Source organism: Corvus kubaryi, unplaced genomic scaffold (assembly GCF_017639235.1).
Source record: "Corvus kubaryi isolate FWS band 111438036 unplaced genomic scaffold, C.kubaryi_AGA036_p1.0 64949, whole genome shotgun sequence".
Classification (NCBI taxonomy): Eukaryota; Metazoa; Chordata; class Aves; order Passeriformes; family Corvidae; genus Corvus; species Corvus kubaryi.
In genome coordinates this window covers 12,516-32,201 of record NW_024581632.1, presented here as the reverse complement: position 1 = coordinate 32,201, position 19,686 = coordinate 12,516, and the positions used below count along the sequence as shown (strand labels likewise).

General features: G+C 36.2%; 1 protein-coding gene across 7 annotated transcripts in view; it reads left to right on the top strand.

Moving 5' to 3' along the window:
• The window catches only part of LOC121672769 (diphthine--ammonia ligase-like), a 90,869-nt gene extending 72,503 nt beyond the window's left edge, over positions 1–18,366 (top strand). The window contains exons 8-12 of one of the 7 annotated variants that reach the window (XM_042045592.1): positions 742–829; positions 8,791–8,944; positions 9,848–9,979; positions 13,751–13,880; positions 18,126–18,366. In XM_042045592.1, the coding sequence (XP_041901526.1) occupies positions 742–829; positions 8,791–8,944; positions 9,848–9,979; positions 13,751–13,880; positions 18,126–18,351 (730 nt within the window). In that variant the 3' untranslated portion in view covers positions 18,352–18,366. Of the gene's footprint in view, positions 1–741; positions 830–8,790; positions 8,945–9,847; positions 9,980–13,750; positions 13,881–18,125 lie in introns of those variants that run through there. The other 6 variants (XM_042045593.1, XM_042045594.1, XM_042045599.1 and 3 more) reach the window with 6 other exon arrangements.
• Positions 18,367–19,686: the final 1,320 nt, after the last annotated feature.

The window sequence follows — 19,686 nt, the reverse complement described above, 5'->3', positions numbered from 1 at the left end:
GCACAGTGTAGTTTATGCTTTCATAGACTACAGCTAGCTAATTCTCTTAGTATTGGTCTGTAAGTGTGGGAAAATAGTGGAAGATTGGCAAGGAGGATTGTAAACACGCTCATTAAAGTGACTTGCAGCTGAGGTGTCAAAAACACATGTATCGCAGTAATTGTTTTTGGCCTTGTGTGTTGGATGAGTAGAGCATCTGTGTTTAGATAACATAGACCTGTGATACTCTTAGGGGCCCTATCAAACGAGCTAGAGATTCCTGCCCAGCTGCGGGAAAGCTCAAAGCACAGTGGGATACTGCGCCTGTGCAAATCCCGGAGATACAGGGATGACCAGCAAGTTTGGTGATGCTCTAGCATGGACCAAGTCTCTGCAGTGCATGTGTCCCTTCTTTTGTGGCCCTGCCTGAACGCTGCTTCGGGGGTCCCAGGTGGTGAGGTAATGAGAACAAGCTTACTCTTTGCATTTCATCTGTGCTTTTATGATTGTTGTTGCATCTCCTGTGCCAGCTCACGCAGGAAATAGAGTTTATTCCTTTTGAAAATTGAAAATTCTTGAAGGTATTGTTCAACATGATTTTATATAACAAGCTACTTTTTCTTAGTTTATATGAAAACATTGATAAGAAATTAATAGATTTTCAGGGAGCTACCTGTGAGCTTGTGTTATACAGTGACTAAGTGTTGTCTCTATATGAAATTATGTACTATACTATTTGATGATAAAAATTTTGTATTTCAGAGATTCAGCTGAGGTGGTTGTGCATTCAGCAGATGCATTCGCACCTGTGGCCTACCTTCATTTTTTAAAATTACACCTGGAAAATAAGGCAAGTAGGCTGCAAGTGTAGTTTTCCTTTAAGGCTGTGTGCATGCTTTCTAGTTGTGTTGTTTTGTCACAATTTGGAGTGACCCTACATATTCTCATGTGGGTGTTGCATTCAAATAATGGTGTACGTATTTAGTTGAATTTCAGAACTATACTTAGGAAAGACCGGACACAAATGCTTCCTTGTGTCAAGTGAATGAATGGAGGTAGGATATTTGTGTGGCATTTTTCATCTTGAAACCTCAAGGTGCTCGGCCAATGTGGTTCAGTCAAGCACGTGTGTAACCTGTGTAGAGCAGCTGCACTGTAGAACACAGCTGTATTAGGAAATTGTATGAACAGTATTGATTTAGTGGGAGGTGGCGTCTCTTTTTGATGTTTCTGATGTAAAGTGGATGATTTAAAAACTTGCTAACCTATAAGTGCTTGACTTTTTGAATGTTCTGGAGTTTGGTTTCTTCCATATGAAAGATACATATAATGAAGGACATCGAATCATGTGGAGATTTATCTTGATCAAAAATTTCAAAGGAATCATTGTTAGTTCATTGGGTTTAATTCTATTGGCTTATGATTCTATAGAAAGAGCAGAACAGGAATAGGAACTCTGATGGTTTAGATGTTGCATACTGTCATGTGAGCAGAACTAAGGTCAAAACAGAAAATATTTTTCTTTGTATTTGTCATCTATTTTCTGTTTTTCATTCTACTATTTTACAGTTAAAATTATTTTTTTTCCCGAGCCTATACAAGTATTAGTATTTTGTTGAAGAGAGTGCCTCATGATCTTTCTTTTATTGTTGCAGTCATCTTTTTATAGCTCTCCCTATGTCTTTCTGCACTTTGATGATAGAAGTGGAGAGGTTGTTACAGAACGTTATTATATTGGTATTTCACATTTCATGTCTCTTAAGCAACATTTCCTGCATGTCTTTCAATAGATCATGCCTTCCCCTCTTCCCCCTCCTTTTTTTTTAAATTTTATTGTTCCAAACAGATAAAATACCTCAATGTTTTTCTTCCATGATGGCCTCATCTTGCCTTGGAAAGTAAATTGTATTTCATCCTGTCAATTTCTAATTTTGGATTTCTTTCAAAAATAAAACATTAAATATTTGTGTGGGAGACTGTGAAAAGGATATCAACTAACTATGTGAAGCAAAACCAAATAGGCTGAATAAAGGAAAATTTGGGAATGTGGCATGGTGGAGAAGACTGATAATATATTAATATTTCTTTGGGGGCACTGACTTTATTGCTCATGGCAAACTTGATGCTAAAATGTACCATACATCACTTCAATGTGACAGGCTAGGGAAAATGAAAACCACAAAGCTTTACATAAATCAGGGAAAAAATCGTATTAAAATGCATAACATTTGATATAAGAATCAAGATTTTACTTTTATCTGTTCAGTAGCTTTTTTCCCCTTCTTATGCAGATGTTTTAGATTTGGTTAAAGCCTCACAGTTTCAGGCAGTGTTGTAGTAAATCATATTTCCAATCCATTGTAGACAAACCTGTCACACTTTGCAAGGGATAAGGTTTGCAGCAGCTTGCCCTGAATTTTGGTATATAAACAAATGTATTGTATATTTAAAAGGAAAATAGTCTCATTTTTGCAGTGATTGTCTCATGAGGAAAAGCATTAATATCTTTTGGCTATAGGTTATGTAATGATAAAATAAGCTAAGTTTTTGGGAAGTTATAAATATGGAGAACCAGTCAGTCTTTCAGACCATGACTGTTTAGCATCATTTAACTGCATAATGATAAAGACATGCCTTCAAGATTGATATGCCTGTAGTATTGTATTTTTGCTCACTATTTGGTGCTTATAAGCCTGCAGAAAAATGTAAGTATGAGTAAGTATTCAGCACTTAAAAGCCAATCCTATAATAATAAAGTACTGCAGGAAAAAACTGCTTCAGAAGGAGAACTAATTTTAGTTTGAGGCTTTCAAGGGATTACTGAAAATTGGGAAAAATAATACACCATTATGAACAATGTGTAAAAGTAGCCACTTTTGTAAGCACTTTATAGAAAATACTAATAGACTCCACAGTGAAGTGTAATTCTAATAAGTTTTATGACATCAGTTTTGTTATCATTTCTGCTGTGAGATAAATATATTTTTAACTGTATTGTATATTCATTTTATCTTTGTTATTTGCCACAGGTGTTAATTTTACATTCTTTGAATTTACTTTTAAAATCATTTTGCAATTATAGCTAGTGCACCTTAGTCTCTGCTGTCTTTCCTCCTCTATAATGCATTTTCTTTAGCTTAATCTCTTCATGTTTGACTACAAAGCATGCCAAGAAATTTGGTTTAGATTGTTTCTGGCAGCAAAATGAGCCCTTGTGCCTAGGGGAACATAACATTGTACTCACTGTTCTGGTTTAATATATTTCTGTGCAACTTCAAGATGTTTTTTGCGTAACAATTGAAGCTTTTTTTAAACACACCCACTTTTCTTTCATAAATAGTGATGCAGGGAAGGCTAAAGAGATAAATAAATATAATATTTTATTATTAAAGCTATTAAAAATTTGGTAAACAATTTTTGTAGGCATTTTACAAAAAACATTAAGAATAAATAATACTGGAAATAAAACACTAATGCTCAAAATTTGGGAATGCCTCTTCAGGGTAAAAAACAAGGCCACCACCATAATATAGATACCTAGTTTCATCAGTATTTTACTTTGCCAAGATAGTCACTTCATGCATTTAAAATGTAGAATGGGGTTTTTTTTCTGGCAGACAATTTCTCAAGCATGTTCTAGAATCTTTGAATTAGGTGTATTGGCTTTTGTACTCAATAAAAATTAAATTCTGAGTATTTTCAATTACAAAAAATACAACTGTGAAACTATGTTTTTTACTTTGTCAGCACAACAAACTTGCAAAATCTTTTATTTGCTGCTGTATTCTGTTACTTTATTGTGTTGGCTTTGTAAAGATCAGAAACAGAAATTGAAGCTGTTGGAGTTTCTGCTGATGGGAACATACTTCTGATGACAGTAGGGAACATACTAGCTGTTGTTCATGCTTTCACATTTGCTCTTTCCCATATTTAATAATGGATACTTTGTTTCCGATTTCCAGTGAGTAGGGGCACACACATATCAAATAATGCACGATGTGAAACTGCAGCCCCTTAAGTTTGAATAGTCCAGAATTAGTGGCAACCATGTAGTTTTCTTTCTACACTTTGCAGAAGAAAGGAGCCCATTTGCCTGTAAGAGATACAGGAATCCTGCCTGCTGCTGCTTTTTCTTGTAATAGACCATTGCATTATATTACCTATCATAAACTGATACTGTGTTTTCTTGTGTGTAAAAGATCTTGACTTTGTGGCTGGAACATGTGTCAGAAGTGCAAGCATTTTGCCTCATTAAGTTGCAGGAGATCTATTGTACAGGTCGTTTTGGAGATGATTTTAAAAACACCTGCAGAGTTCTCTAACTTGTACACTTGCACATTTAGAAAAGGTTTTTGGGAGATATTTGTGTGCCATGTGTACTAAAGGCGTGCGATCCTCTAGGTTGTGTATGATTTATTATTGTAGCCTATGTCTGTCCAGTTCCTTACTAATTATTTTAGTTACTCTACATTTAGAACTTTAGCTGTAGAATTAGACTTTGTCAGTGATGTCAGGGAAAATAGGAAAGAATTTCAAGTTGCAAAACATGTTTTGTTGGTGGCATTGCGGGTAGCATTTTTTGAACACTTTGTCATCACTGAACAATACTGCTCCTAGGCAACCTTCAGTTTCCCTTCCGCATCATAAGAATATAGATAATGCTTGTAGTTTTGTTTTCAAGACTTGATAACAAATACCACAAAACGTTTTTGTGCACTGATTTATTTCAAACATTAAGATTATAAATAAAGGGTTTTCTTTCCTACCCTTTTTGATTGCAGATTGAGTCCAGTTCTCTGAGAAAAGATAGTTTTTAGTTCTCTTTTCATAATGAAGATACTTTATTTGAAAGTATTTTGGAGTAAAGGACTTTCTTTCCTATGAGTCTGTATATTGTACTCAAAATAATGCAAGATGCATGTGATCTCTCTCATTATATTTATTTCAAGGAGTTCTATTATCAAGGTACATCACAAAGAATAAAGAGATTATCATAATCTTTTGTCTTCTGAGCTCACTGCTCCACTATATTCTCATTGCTGCTCAGTGGGAGAGTTATCAGTTTTAGAATTGTGTTGTGATAGGTTTTTATACCAGTTTCTGTAGCAGAGAATGTAAGCTTTTTAAAAAGGCAATCTGTTGTTTTCGTAAAAGACCACTGCATGGAATTTCAGCTATATCAGTCAAAGTCCTAGCTCCAAGGCTTTTTCAACAGGAGAATTTGGATCTTGGAACACTCGTGCATTTGCTTAACTTCATTCTGAGCGCACTTGCATCAATGACATGAGTTATGTGAATATAGTTAAGTGTATGCATGCATGCAGGCTCTGATCCAAAATTAGGTTGGTATCACAATGTACAGTGGGTGTGGGAGAAACTGTGTAACAAATGGGAAAATATATTGCTTCTGTGAAGTAACATGAAAATGTTATGTGATAAAATAGGTTCTGTAAGATTTAATTAAAATGTCATTATAGCAAGCTTGATTTTTTCTTTTTAAAGTGATGAGAATATTTTTCAGGAAAAGTTACTCTGTTTGTGGCAGTCTATAAGTTTTAGCTTCTTAGATTACTTTCTCTGTTGAGAGGAATGGAAGACCGACATTTGTATGGATTTGAATAAAGCTACTAAACAGAGTCTGGCAGCTCTACTTAGGCTGGCATTGAGCCTGTAGTTCTTCGAGTGCCAGGTTCCACACCTAATACTTCTGCTGTAGCGTGCACCTGTGCTGCTGTGGAGAGTGATTGATTATCAATGTTTTTGGAGCCTTGTGGGAGTCAGCCTTGAATCGGTCATTGTGATGTATCATAGCCTTTGAAATCAACAGACATCTCTAATTATTTTTACAGACTTTGCATCTTGTAAGAGATTTCTGACATTTCACAATAATTCCCAAAAATTTTGCAACTGACTGCAAGGTTTTTATGTGTGTGTGGAAACACAGATGTATAATTTTATTTATCTCTGTGAAGCAATATTAATAGAAGCTAAATTATTCATAAAGTATGGACTTATTTAGGAAAAAGGGATGTGACTGTGGATGATATGAAAATTTCATGTGCCATCAGTTTGGGATATTTAACAAATTACAAATCTACAGGGGAGTTCTCTATGTTTTGCCAAAGCAGTTTTGGTAGAGTCTGTGAGGCTCACTACGTACCCATGATTTTTTTATGAAGCACATCTTGCAGAAGTCATGTTTAAAAACATAGATGAAAGCATTTTAACTGGTGGCATAAAAATGGAATAGGTGCTCTTTTCACGTTCACTTGCAGAGCGTATAAATTTGGTCCTCCATGTTGGGAATGGAGAGAAGTTACAGGTCTTTAGAAGCAGCCTTGGAAGATATCTGTAGCTCTAGATCTCTTCAAAGGTGATTATGTAAAGCTTAATAAAAGTGAGTGAAAAACTGGCAAGCTGGAACTTTTTCCTTTCCAGTTAACTTATTTTTTTCTACAGATGGATTTTTATGGCATAGTGAAGTTAAAATCCAGGTGATGTAAAAACAACACCCAAAGCAGTCCTGTAGTGATATAATTTACATCACCATGTCTGTGCATGCTTTCTTGAGAGGTAGGACCAAGAGGTGCAAACTCTGCATGTGTTACATTAGAACTCCCCTGAATGTCTGTGCTACAATGCAAATTGATTGTTTCATGGTAAATGTTACGAATTACTCAGTGAAAATAATTAATGTAGTAAAACAACAATTTGCAAGAAGCAAGCGCTTCTAGCACTTGATGCTGGTATACAGTCTGTATTTTTCCATGAAGTGCTATCTTGTAGATAAAAAAATTAGAAACTTTAAAAATAATTTAATTTTCTTGGTTCTTGTAGCTTAAACCATCTTGAGATCTTTTTCAATTACAGATTTGTCTTTCTGCTTCTTTATTTTTTAAGTCATACCTGAAAGCTCAGGGGCTATCAGGCATCCCTCTGGGTAATGGCAAAATGCACCCACTGATGGCAGTAGTCAAAGCTGTAGTTCAAGGAGTGGGAAATGGTACAGATGCTGCTGGATGCTTGTCTATTGTAATGTTGGAATGCATGTCATGTTTATGCTAAATTGCAGTTTTTGTCTGGGCTATTATGTTACATTTTCTTGACTTCTTTTAACCTCTGATATACAATTGATGCATGTAAAGTAGATTATTGCCTTGACTTTCATGTCTTTCTTGGAGGAGTGAATAAAATGAGGTCCAATCAAAGAACATCAGCCCCTCTTACAGAATAGATTTAGTGTTTACAGTGCTTATAAAACTACATGTGAGCTCTTTTAGAGTCAACAGAAATGTGTTTCCTCTCACAGGTGATTCTCTCACTTTCTTGTAATTTAGCCTTTCCTTAAAATTTCGAAATGCACTGCTTTAACTTAACTGGATCCTTTTTCACTACAGTGAAGTCAAATATTGACGTAAGAGTTGAGACATCACAGATTTCTGATGCATACTGTAGTCTTCTGCATATATTTTTCTGACTTTTTTTGTGGTTAATATGAAGAGAAAACTATAAAATTGCAAAAAGATATGTTTTATTTTCCAAAGGAAAGAAAAAAATACAGTAAAACTAAATACAATAAAAATTACTTCGCTATATAATGTTAATATTCTTTTTTAATTATATTTTTCATGGAACACAAATTTGACAGCTAAAAGAATATTCAGCAGTTTCTAATGCATATTTAAGGATTACCAAAGGGTTCATATTTTGTCAACTTTTTATCTTGCTTTATTTGGATTTAAAATTTTTCTGAATTTAGTATTTAAGAAGACTGCAGTAAAATGCATAGTTTAGACACCACATGAAATTTGAGATCTTTGGGAAGAATTGATAGAATTACAGCATGCAGTGGTGTTTGATTAGGGTTTCTAGGTAAATTGTGTCATAATTCATATTACTTTTACATGGATAAGTGGTGTTACCCAGGCTAGTGATCCAAAAGCCAACATGCTCTGCAGATTAGGCTGATTGGAAAATCAGATGGAAGAGAGTAAGGGTTCTGAATGCTCTAAAATTAAAAGGCAAACCAACAAAAAATGTATACTGTAATTATGTGAATTGTTGAAAATGTAATGAGCACAGAGTTGTTGAAGACTGGTTAGTATGCACTCTTCCTGTGTATTTTGCTTTAAAAGGTACACCAGGTAGTTTTCTCTTCCTGGTCGTAAGAAAGGAAGAATGATTTTCCTTCCTTCTTGTGAAGAAATGACTTCAATATATAGATCTTGGGAAATGCATTTTTCTGTTAACTCACACCAAAGTATTTGGTGGAAAGGACAGTCTTTGTGAGATAATAGAAAGAGGTTTTTTTTTTTACATGGACTGCCTTCATTCATTGTTCCAAAAAGTTTAAAAACTTTCTTATTAACCTTTTGCTCTATTTCAAGTATTTAATGACTGTGTTAATTATAAAATTATTATTTTTTGCTTTTGTTCCTTTGTTCACTTAGCTTGTACTATTTTTTTGAAAACATAGTTGTCTTCTATATAATTGTGAGATACCATTTCTTCATAATAGTATTCTTTCTGTCTTTATTCTTGGGTCTCATCATTTTTCATATCTACTTTCTTAGTTACTAAGTCTGCTTTATTCTTCCAATTGATATGTCAACAGGAGTACATTATGTTTTGCCAGTTCTGCAACCTAATGGGAAATCCTAATGCTATTCTTTCATGAATTGTTCTAAGATATGCACCTGTTGAGTTATAGTATTTTTTGTAACTTAAATATGTATTTGAATGATAAAATGTGCTGATTTCATACTGCTTGGCATGCTGTTTACTTGCTTATTTTATAATGTTTGTCTCAAGCAGGAAGAATCTTCGGGTACTTTTGTGGTCAGTAGCTGTTCTTGTGAGATAAGCTGCACTGATGACGATATTTTCCCTTCATCAGCAGAGTATGAACCACAGAAAAATATTCCAATCATCTGGAAGACTTTGAAACATAACTCTTTGGATTTCAGTGAGTTTTTCACAGTTTTAAAAAAAATTAGAAAAAACTATTGTCTATTTCATGCCAGGAGAAATATGTTAATTACTATACAAGCACTCCTGAAAAAAAAGGTGCTTGACCTGTAGTAATTTGTCTGAAAAAAGAGATCCTACTAGAATGTGTTTTTGTGATAATAAGCAATAGATCTGTAGTAGTGAAGCATTTCAAGGTAGTTTACAGGAGATAACTTTTTTTTTTTTTTCTTTCTTTCTCTCCCTCTTCCTTTCCCTTTTCCTCCTCCTGGAAATACCACATTTCTGTTACATGACATACGTAGACGGGTAAAGTTCCTGAAAACTAAGTTTCACAGCTAATGGTGTTTGGGTATTGAATAGTACTTCGGTATTTGGTATTTCTTGAATATGGATAAGTGCCTGGTGGGCTTTAAAAATCTCTAAACATGTTATGCATTTGCAAAGATTATCAGAACCAGGTTAAGCACCTAACTTCCAGTAAAATTTGGTATACAAGTTTGAAAATCTGTTTCTATGTCATTTGAATACTTTTGAAAATTTTGGCTTTTCAGTGTCACATCTTATGCCAAGTCTGTAACCAAACAGGTCAAGAAACTATAAAAGGTCAGCAAAAATGGAAAGGAGGAAAAAAAGTACTGAAATTCTCAGCTGACATGCTACTTGCATGCATATTTTGTGAAGGCAGCGTTGGAGGAGGATTTGTCAACTAGCATTTGGGAGCTTTGCTACCAGAACACATACTTTTATATCTGTTTGTAAATATTTTTGAATACGTTTTTACAGTTTGTGGTTTTCTTTTCTGTCAAAGTTTTTCTTCTTTAAACAATTTAAAATGTATCATTGGTTAATCTGAAACCTTTCATATTATAATCATAGTTCTGTTCTTCATTTCCGATAGCTAAAACATTTGAAAATTCAGGAAAATCCCTGAGTGGTTACCAGTGGTTTTCAGGTATCACTGCCCACTTCCTTCCATCAAAGGATAAAAATGCTCAAGATGCAGCACGGGAAGCATTTTCTTCTCTCAGAGGTGCTTTATTCAGTTAATACATTATCTGCTGTCATTCACTGTGTTTCTAATATGGTCTTAAGGAGGAATCTGTATTATCGTGTGGTGTTATGTTGGTTTGCCATCTTATTTTGCATTTGATTGGAGTCTTCGATACCAAGACTGCCAGCTTTAATATTTAACATGTAATTTGACTGGCTTTGCAGACCCTGGAAAGCCAGGATGGTGCACATATCACTGTTAAAACAGTATTTCCACAGTACTTGCTCACTTAATAGCATTCTTGAAATATATACTGTGTGTGAGTATGTATGTGTGCTACAGATGCTGTCCACTTGCTAAAACACTTTTGTAGCTTCCATAATTTTAAATTAAGTTTTCTAGAAAGCTGTTGTACATTTTGGCATCTAGGATTAGGTCAGTAGCAGTAAATCTCATTTATATTCCTAATGTAAAGGCAAAATTGCTATCTTGGCAATCATGAAATCCAGATTCCTTACAAGATTTTGACATACAAAATAAAGTGTTCATGTTTTGGTTTTGTGTTTTTTCTTCTGAAGTTTAAGTAAAGTATGTTTGTACAGGCTTCTTCTCATTCACAAAAATGGAAATAATTTTAAGTATCTAAATGGGTAAACTCATATTCTTGTTTATGAATTTGCATGAGATATTGTCCTATCATAGCTTATTTTTTTGCATGTGCAGCTGAGGATGATAAAGAAACCCTAGAATTTTTTTCAGAAGCAAAGTTATACTTGGTAAAAGGTCATTAAGCTAGTTTTTGATTGGTTGGAAATCAGCAAGGTGGAGATGATCAGACTTCTACTAAAAAAGGCAATAGATTTCAGTGTAAATCTGCACATAATCTATAAAGTGAAGCAAGAGGGTTGTTCAGTCTTTTATTTTTTTCTCATTATATTTGAATGGAAGTTTGCTTGTACAAACATTATGTAATTTTGCCTTAGCATCTGCCAGAAAAGGTTGTGTCTGACTAGTGCAGTAGCCTATTGCTTTCAGCAGATTACTTGCATTACCTGTACGATGTTAAGGAAAAAAACAAACTAATTTTCTGATCCTTTGCAGAAAATATCAGTTCTCGTGTTTCTTTTAGTTATTCTCTTTTTGGATGTGGGTGTGGAAACTGAATGAATTATGGTTCTGTCACGACAAAAGAAACAATTTGTTTCTGAGAACTTAATCTGCAAATGAGCACCAGGCTTTTTCTGAAAGCATATTTAGAATCTATACAGCAGTTCAGCTTCACTGGGGTGAGAATGGAATAAGCACAGTACTTTCAAACTTTTTTGCTGGGTTAACTGATTTAATCGCCTCTAAAGTGAATGGGTGCTGAGAAAAGGATTTGGAAATGAAAATTTATTACTAGATGCTATGAAACATTCAGTAGAATGGGTGGAATTCTGTGAAGCCAAGAATGGGAGGGAATGAAGTATATTGCTGTTTATACATTTATTTTCTTAAACTCTCATATTAAACGTTTTTTAGATATGATTGGAAGATGACAAAGATCACTGTGCTTTATATAATATAAAGCAGCTCTAGTGTAGTTGTACCATGGCAAAGTTTTATAAGCTTGAAGGAAACTGTGGATTTTTATTACGTTAAAACTTAGTCTAAAGTTCTTAAATGCCACTTCCTGTAGACAGTTTGGGTACTGTATTTTGTGGTGCTCAGCTAGGGATTCTGGATAACCCCTTAATAGAAAACAAACAAAAAACCCCCCAACAAAGTAAAAACCAGCCAACCAAAATCAATCAAAAAGCTGTATTTCAGTCAGTGTAACCTTTTGGGGCAGTTCTGCTAAGTAAGGGTGAGTCTCACCTGATCATATTCTATAAATGATTACAAACCATGAATTGCTTGAACTTCAACAGAAAGGCTGTAAGGTTTCCCTGTATATCCAGGAGATAGGCCATGAAAGAGTCTTTCCCTGAAAAACAGAAGTTGTGAAGAGCTTTGGTGGGCTGCTTACCCATTCGTCATGCATGCTTTTCTACTAGAGAGAGTGCTTTGGGAGTCAATTTTATTTTGATTGTAAATGGGAGGAAAGTTACTTAGCATTGTTCCTCTAATTCATGCAGGGGAAAAAGGGATAGTACTTTTACTTAGGAAATTTTTTTTTAAGTAGAGGTAGAAATTATGAATTTACCCAAATCACTGCATTTAGCTTACTCTGTCCACAAATTACAGTTAGTTTGTTGGCTCATATATTTTAAATTTAGCGTAGAGATGTCTGTGTGTGCAGACGTATGTTATCAGTTGGTTGAGGTTTTTTTCCCCCTCCAGTATTTAATATAATGCTACAGAACTTTTAACTGCAGGCCTTTCTTCTTGACTAAAGTGCTGGCTGGAAATTTGAGAATTGTTCTTGTTTCCTCCATAACTGATGATGTAACAGCTGGTACTGACCTAGTGATTGCTATCAGGTAGCTTTCAAATACATTTCTATTTCCATACAGAATTGCCATTGCTTGCTAATTTATCAGCTAATATTTCTGGACATGTATTGTGATTTCATAGAAGTTCTATGTCAACTGCTATATAACGTCTTATATCACTTGTGCACGCTTTTTTTTCTCTAAGTGAGAGTTCCCCTCTTCATATTGCCATTGTTATTGGCAGTATGACTAAGTAAAGCTAAGACATTTAGAACAAAATTCAGTATTGGTGTGACCAAACTAATCTTTATGAAATTGTGCAAAATCCTTAACTGTCTTTGAAAGCACTGAAAAGTTTTACGCAAAAACTATGTTTCTCACTAAGGCAACAACCTTCAGAGATTGTCTATATACCTTTGTACTTCTCAACTGGAAAACAAATATATAAGTACATACATGTACACACTGTAACATTAAAGGGCAAGATCCCCAAAATTACACTGAGAAGAGCTTTATATGTCTTACTTAAATTAGGTCGCAGAGTACTCTCCTATTATATATGTTCTGTATACAGAGAAGATTTTGTCTTCGAATAATTTCTATTGCTCATAAGCTACAAAAGAGACATGCTGCAGAGCTGATCACATGTCTTGTTATGTGATTGACTATGTAAGAGTAATACATTCTCTCTGAGCTCTGTGACTGGAATATTCTATGCACACACATTCAGAAGATCTTGACTTCTCAGTATCTCTTCTTTAGCTGTCTGCTTGAGCTTTCCTCTGCTCTCATCTTTCCTTCATTTCTCCTATGGCCACTTCTGTTTCCTATTGTCTGTCTTGCCATTTATAACTGTTTATGCAGAGATTATTATTGCAGTGAGAGTTTTTAAAAACAGCTTAGACAAGCATCCCTCTGGAATAGTGTATAAGTACTTGATCTTTTCCTTTAAGACTGCTATTGTCCTTTCCAGCTCTGTATTTTTGCGATTCAAAGTCCTTTGTAGATTACTATCTGTCATAGAATGAGCACCCCACCCCAAGCCCCCCACAAGGTAATCAAACTTATGGATACAAGTAATTTGGACTGTAACATATCTACATGCATGAATGCATGATGTGTTTTCATGGGGCAAGAATTCACTGCTGCTCAGAGTGGATAAAATTTATTTTGTAGTCTGCTTCTATTTGGAAAACTAATATGAGAAAGAATGTAATGAAAAAAATAGGTATTAAGTGGGGAAAGGTAGTATATAGCAAAATCTTCAGTCATGTTTAGACAACAGTTAGGTTATTACCAGTTGGTTTTGCTGAACAAAACCAGGATGCCTATGCTGTCTTTCTACAGACATTTAAAATACTCTGTCTTTAACAGCTATATTTTTTTTATCCTGCAGCTAATTTGACTTCAGAGGGATTGAAACTGAAGGATATTATTTTGGTTCATCTATATATGAAGAGCATGAAAGATTTCAGTGTTATAAACTCAGTTTATGGGACAGAACTTGGTTTGTGTCCACCAGCAAGGTAGGATTAGACTACTGCTATAGTATATTTATGATGCACTGTAATACACTGAATTATTGTTTCCATATATGTGAAGCATCTTACCAAATGTTTGTGAATCACAGAAGATGACTTTTTTTGCCTTTTGGAGTATTAACATCACAGCTGCTCATGTCCAAAACACTAGGGTTAGAAATTCCTGCTTTAATATATGCCATAGGGTTTACAAATGCCCCCTGATATGGACTTACAGAAGGATAATAAATGGTTTGCAAGTCTTAGTTCTTTTTGACTTGATTGAACTGACAGCTGTTTGTATTGCTGGGATTTTATTTGCTTTTCTTTTTTGTTTGCATCCCTTGACCTGTTGGCAGTGATTCTCTGAATGCAACCCTCTTTGCCACAAGGGCACATTGTTGGCTCATGTTCAAGCTGGTATCCATCAGGAACCTCCAGTCCTTCTCTGTAAAGCTGCTTTTGAGCCCACAGAATATAGTGGACCTTGGGTTTGTTCCTTCCCCAGGTGTAGGACTTGCAGCTTCTCCTTGCTGAACTTCATGAAGTTCCTGTGTGCCTGTTTCTTCATCCTGTGAATATCCATGTGGATGGCAACTTGCCAAGGATACACTCTGCCCCATCATGCAGATTGTGAATGAAGATGTTGAACAGGAGTGGACCCAGTATAGGCTCCTGGTTGTTCACCTGTGAGACTTTGTGGCACTGATCCCACCCACTGAGCCTGGCTGTTCAGCCAGTTTTTACTCCACCTCACTCTCTGCACATCCAGCCCATGCATCAACAACTTCTCTATGAGTGTGTTACAGGAAAAAGTGTCAAAAGCATTACTGAAGCCTTACTACCAATATCAAGTCTTCCTAAAAGTGATGAGGTCTGGAACCTTCTAGGTCTTTCTGACAAATAAAACTCACCTTGTTCTATTTATTTTGTTAAATACAAAAGCAAAATTGTTATCTGAGCAGTTGCTTGAGATTCACATCATGAGATACTGACAGTTATTTCAAAACTGTACTAATACATATTTAGGCTGTTTCTTTTCTTCCCCTGCCTATATGCACTTGGCTCTGGTTGAAGACAAATGCTGGATTAGATAGATCTTTGGCTCGATCCAATGTAGTTGTTCTTAATGTTTGTGTTTCCCTCAGATAATCACAGTTAATGGATAGCTTAGCTGCACTTCCATGTTCAGTAAGAATTCAAGTATGAAAAGAAATTATACTGATAATAACACTTTTATTCATAGATCCACAAAGCATAGTTTTTTCAATATCTGTTTTACAGAATCTTCTATGTTGCATCCAAGTCTACATCTGATACAATGAAACTGCTTGGTGGTTTGGGTGGGCAGTATGTGATTCCGGTGTTGTTTGGGTGTGATAAAAAACACCTAGCCCATGAGTTGTGTTTTTTTTTTAAATTGTGCGTTAAAACTAATTTTTTTTGTATTTTTTATTGCATTCATCAAAATGGCTTATTTCTTTTTACAGTAATTTGTAATTTCTTTCAGTAATTTTTTATGCATCTGAGATAATATGCTGAGAATGCAGAACTGATATAGCTTGAAAAATTTCACTTGACTCATAGGTTAATACAGGTTGTAAGGGACCTCTGGAGGTCATCTAGTCCAACCCTGCTCTGAAAGCAGGGTCAACCCTGTGGTCATACCTCTTGTCTTCTTCATATTTTTAAAACCAACTGTTCAGCAATTTTCTAATGAAAAATACTGTATTTTATGCTCTTATTACAGAATATGAAGTGTAATAGAGGCGTGTGAATATTAAGTGTAGCAAGACAAATAGTTCAAAGACATTGTAAAGATAATCATCATAGACTGACATTCCACTACACTGCCTGGGTGTCAGAGCCAAAGAAAGCAGAGAGAAGTTTCTTTGAGATGGTGACTGTAGACCAGGATTATTAAATCACAGAGAAATGGGAGTGTCGGCTGTGTGTGCCTTCAGAGGAGGGATCTAATCCCAGTTATAAGCTACACAAAATTATTCTCCATTTCTATATGTCTTAGGTTCTCTTTGTAATACTCAACTTCTCCTGATTTATCTTTCATTTCTTATGCCTGCATGTTTTAGGCCTCCACATTCACATAGCCAGCTACATAGCCTTCCGTCAGTAAGATAACAAGGTGGAAAGATTAGAAAGTTGTGGAAAAATGTTTTTTTAGTTTTATTTTTATGGAGCAAACAGTTTTCAGAGCATCATAGAATATCCTGAGTAGGAAGGGACCCACAAGGATCATCAAAGTCTAGCTTGTGGCCCTGCACAGGACACGTTGAGAGTCACACCCTGTGCCTGAGAGCATTGTCCAAATGCTTCTTGAACTCTGTCAGGCTGGTGATGTGACCACTGCCCTGGAGAGCCTCTTCCAGTGCCCAAACACCCTCTCGGTGAAGAACCTTTCCCTAATATCCAAGCTAAACCTCCCCTGACACAACTTCAGGCCACTCCCTTAGGTCCTGTCACTGGTCACCAGAGTGAAGAGATCAGTGCCTGCCCCTCCTCTTCCCCTCAAGAGGAAGCTGTAACTGCAGTGAGGTCTCCCCTCAGTCTTCTCCAGGCTGAACAGACCAAGTGACCTCAGCTGCTCCTCATATGGCTTCCCCTCCAGGCCCTTCACCATCCTCATGGCCCTCCGTTGGACTCTCTTTCTTTAATGCTTTATATCTTATATTGTGGCACCCAAAACTGCCCCCAGCACTTGAGGTGAGGCCGCCCCAGTGCAGAGCAGAGCAGGACAATCCCCTCCCTTGCCTGGCTGGGGATGCTGTGCCTGATGAACCCCACGACAGTGTTGGCCCTCCTGGCTGCCAGGGCACTGATGAATCATATTCAACTTGCCATTGACCAGGATCTTCAGGCCCCTTTCCACAGTTTGTTGCATATTTGTTTATGTTGCATTTTGCCCCAAAGAAATATTATACAGCAGTTTGCATGGTTGCATCACTGCATTATGTACAGAGGCCTGGTTGTGGAAGTTCTCAAAAGCAGTATGCTGGAAGCACTGACTTGGGTGTAGATCTGCAATAAATTTGCAAAATTGTCTTGAAAATTTACCAGCCCAAGCAGAAAATCCATTCATCCATGCTTATGATGATGGTAATGAGGAAAAACTACTATATTTACATGTGAGAGGTGGGGAGAAAAGTAGTTTTCTTAGAAGAAATAAGCAAGATGAGAAGAATTTTATAAAGCTATGTTACATGATATGTAAAGAGAACAAGTAATTTTTTGTTGGATTCCTGCTGGGAGCTAAATTACTTTTTTATGCATGGACTGCAAATATAATTATTTTTCAGGATTTGAAATGTTGATTTCCCCACATAGACCCTCAACCCCCCTGCTTTTTAACTGGCCACGTGCAACACACGTCTGTCTGTTCATCAAGGCACTCAGTCTTCCTTGGAGGAAACAAAAGTGAACTTTATAAATGAATGCTTAAGTAGATTTTGAGTCCTGTCATATTAGTGTATCTGTCATGCAACTTAAAGTATAGCAGAAAAATATGCTAGTATTACAGATAACCTGTGAGAAGGTTGTGAAGGAACTGTAAGCTGCTCCTTTTTGGAAAACTTTGACACTGTCTCTCACATAGGCAAACTCAGGAAGTGTGGACTGGATGAGTGGACAGAGGTGGATTGAGAACTGCCTGAATGGCAGATCCCAGAGGGTTACAATGAGGGGCACAGGTTCTAGTTGGAGACCTGTCACTAACAGTGTGCCCCAAGGTTCAATATTTGGCCCAGTATTGTTTAATTTATTCATCAATGACTTGGATGAAGGTGCAGATCCCTCCTCAGCAAGTTCACAGGTGACACCAAGCTGGGAGGAGTGGCTGATACCCCAGAGGGCTGTGCAGCCCTGCAGAAGAACCTCTACAGAGCGGAGAGATGGGCAGAGAAGATCCTTCTGAAATTCAGCAAAGGCAAGTGCAAGGTCCTGCACCTGGGGAGGAATAACCCTATGGACCAGCACAGGCTGGAGACTGAAGTGCTGGGAAGCAGCTCTGCAAAGGACCTGGGAGTCCTGGTGGACAAGAAGCTGTGAGCCAGCAGTGTCTTTGAAGAGATAACAGTGTTAATGCTAGCAGGTTATTGCGATACCCTAACTTTAGCCATATGATCCTGGCAAAATTTCCTAAGATAGTGTCCAGACAAAAAAACCCCAGAAAATAAATGTTGAAAGTCGGTGCAAGCAAACTTCTGTTTGAAAAAAATAATTATCACGTGTTTTCAGAGTATGTGTGGAAACGCTGTTACCTGATGGAGTGCTGTTTTGCATTGACTGCCTTGCACATAAGTATGACATGGCAACGGATGATGTAGTACATGATGAAAAGCTGGTCATGCATGTACAGAGCATTTCCCACTGGGCCCCTGCCAGCATAGGACCTTACAGTCAGTCCATCAAGGTAGGAATTTTTGTTACTTCATGTGAAATACATGCCCCTTTAATGAAATGAATAGAGTTATAAAGTCACCTTCTCTCTCTTCCAAAAGTGCAAAAGAAAATGTGTAAAAAAACCAACAGCATTTTGAATTTGTTTTTAAAACTTATAGGCGACTTAACTCTCATCAGTTCTTCATTTTGTGATTATAAAACTGGTTAAATTATTCTTTTCAGAGAATCTCAAGAACAGCATACTTCTGTTGTATATTATAATTAGAGAAAAAACCTGTCATACATATACTTTTATAATCTGCCTAGAATATAAACAGAACTTAGGAACAGCTGAGGATATTTCAGTTTCCTTGTTAAAGCTCAAACTTTTTTATAGGTAGAGTCAATCCTAAAATGCTTATTTAATTAAATCCTTTTTGAGGCTTGTGGTGCTGCTTAACATTTAAGAGAACATCAAGGTTGAAGAACTGTTCTGTTTTTCAAAATAATAACAAACTGACCAGAATATTACATACTATTTAGAAGTATGAAAAGGAGGCAGTAAAGAATCATGGAAAAGTGGCCCAAAAATTTGCATTAAAATATTTCTCCTAATATGGTATTTTTTTGTCCTGCTACTACCATTCTGACAGTTGGTGAACTGTCTCAACCTTTTCAGTTGCAAAAAATATATACCTATCTTACCAATACTCTTCTCGAGTAATACATTGTCCAGTGTTGTGCAGACTGATTTAAGCAAGATGTTGTGACATCTGTTTAAATTTCCTGAAATTTTTTGAGTCTGCAAACCTAGTATATTGACCATTGACACTGACCGCACCGTAATTAAGCCTCTCCTGATGGGAGAGAGTCTTTAAAGTCCTTGCCAAGAGTTTGAGAGACAAACGGGACTCTCAGCCTTTGCTGCTTCTTGATAGTTGTTTGTTAAGTCTTATCAGAGAAATAGAGCCACTAGCGTGACCCAGACACAGCACAGAGCAGAGAATGCAGGAGAAAGCCGAATTATCAAGATTACACAGCCTTTTAAAGGTAAATTAACCAATGGTTACTAAAAACGTACATTATTTTTACTTTTCTGCCAATTATTTAGTAACACAGCCAGGAACTGCAGAATTCTTTGTCCAATCATCCCAAACTACTTTTACTGCAGAATATGAAGTAGTAGAAGAAGAAGAAGAAGGTTTGGAGAACAACAACAATCCTCCATTTTGATGTTTTTTGCTTTTATCTATTTACTACATTAACAAACCCAAAACCTCTAAATTTTTCACCCTGTGACAATCTTACGTAGTATTCTATCACCTAGTTTACACCAGTGTAGATTCTAATTCTTCCCAGATAGTGGGCAGTGTTCTCCAAGGACGAAGGTCAAAAACAGTGTTGTCCAGGGGGTAAA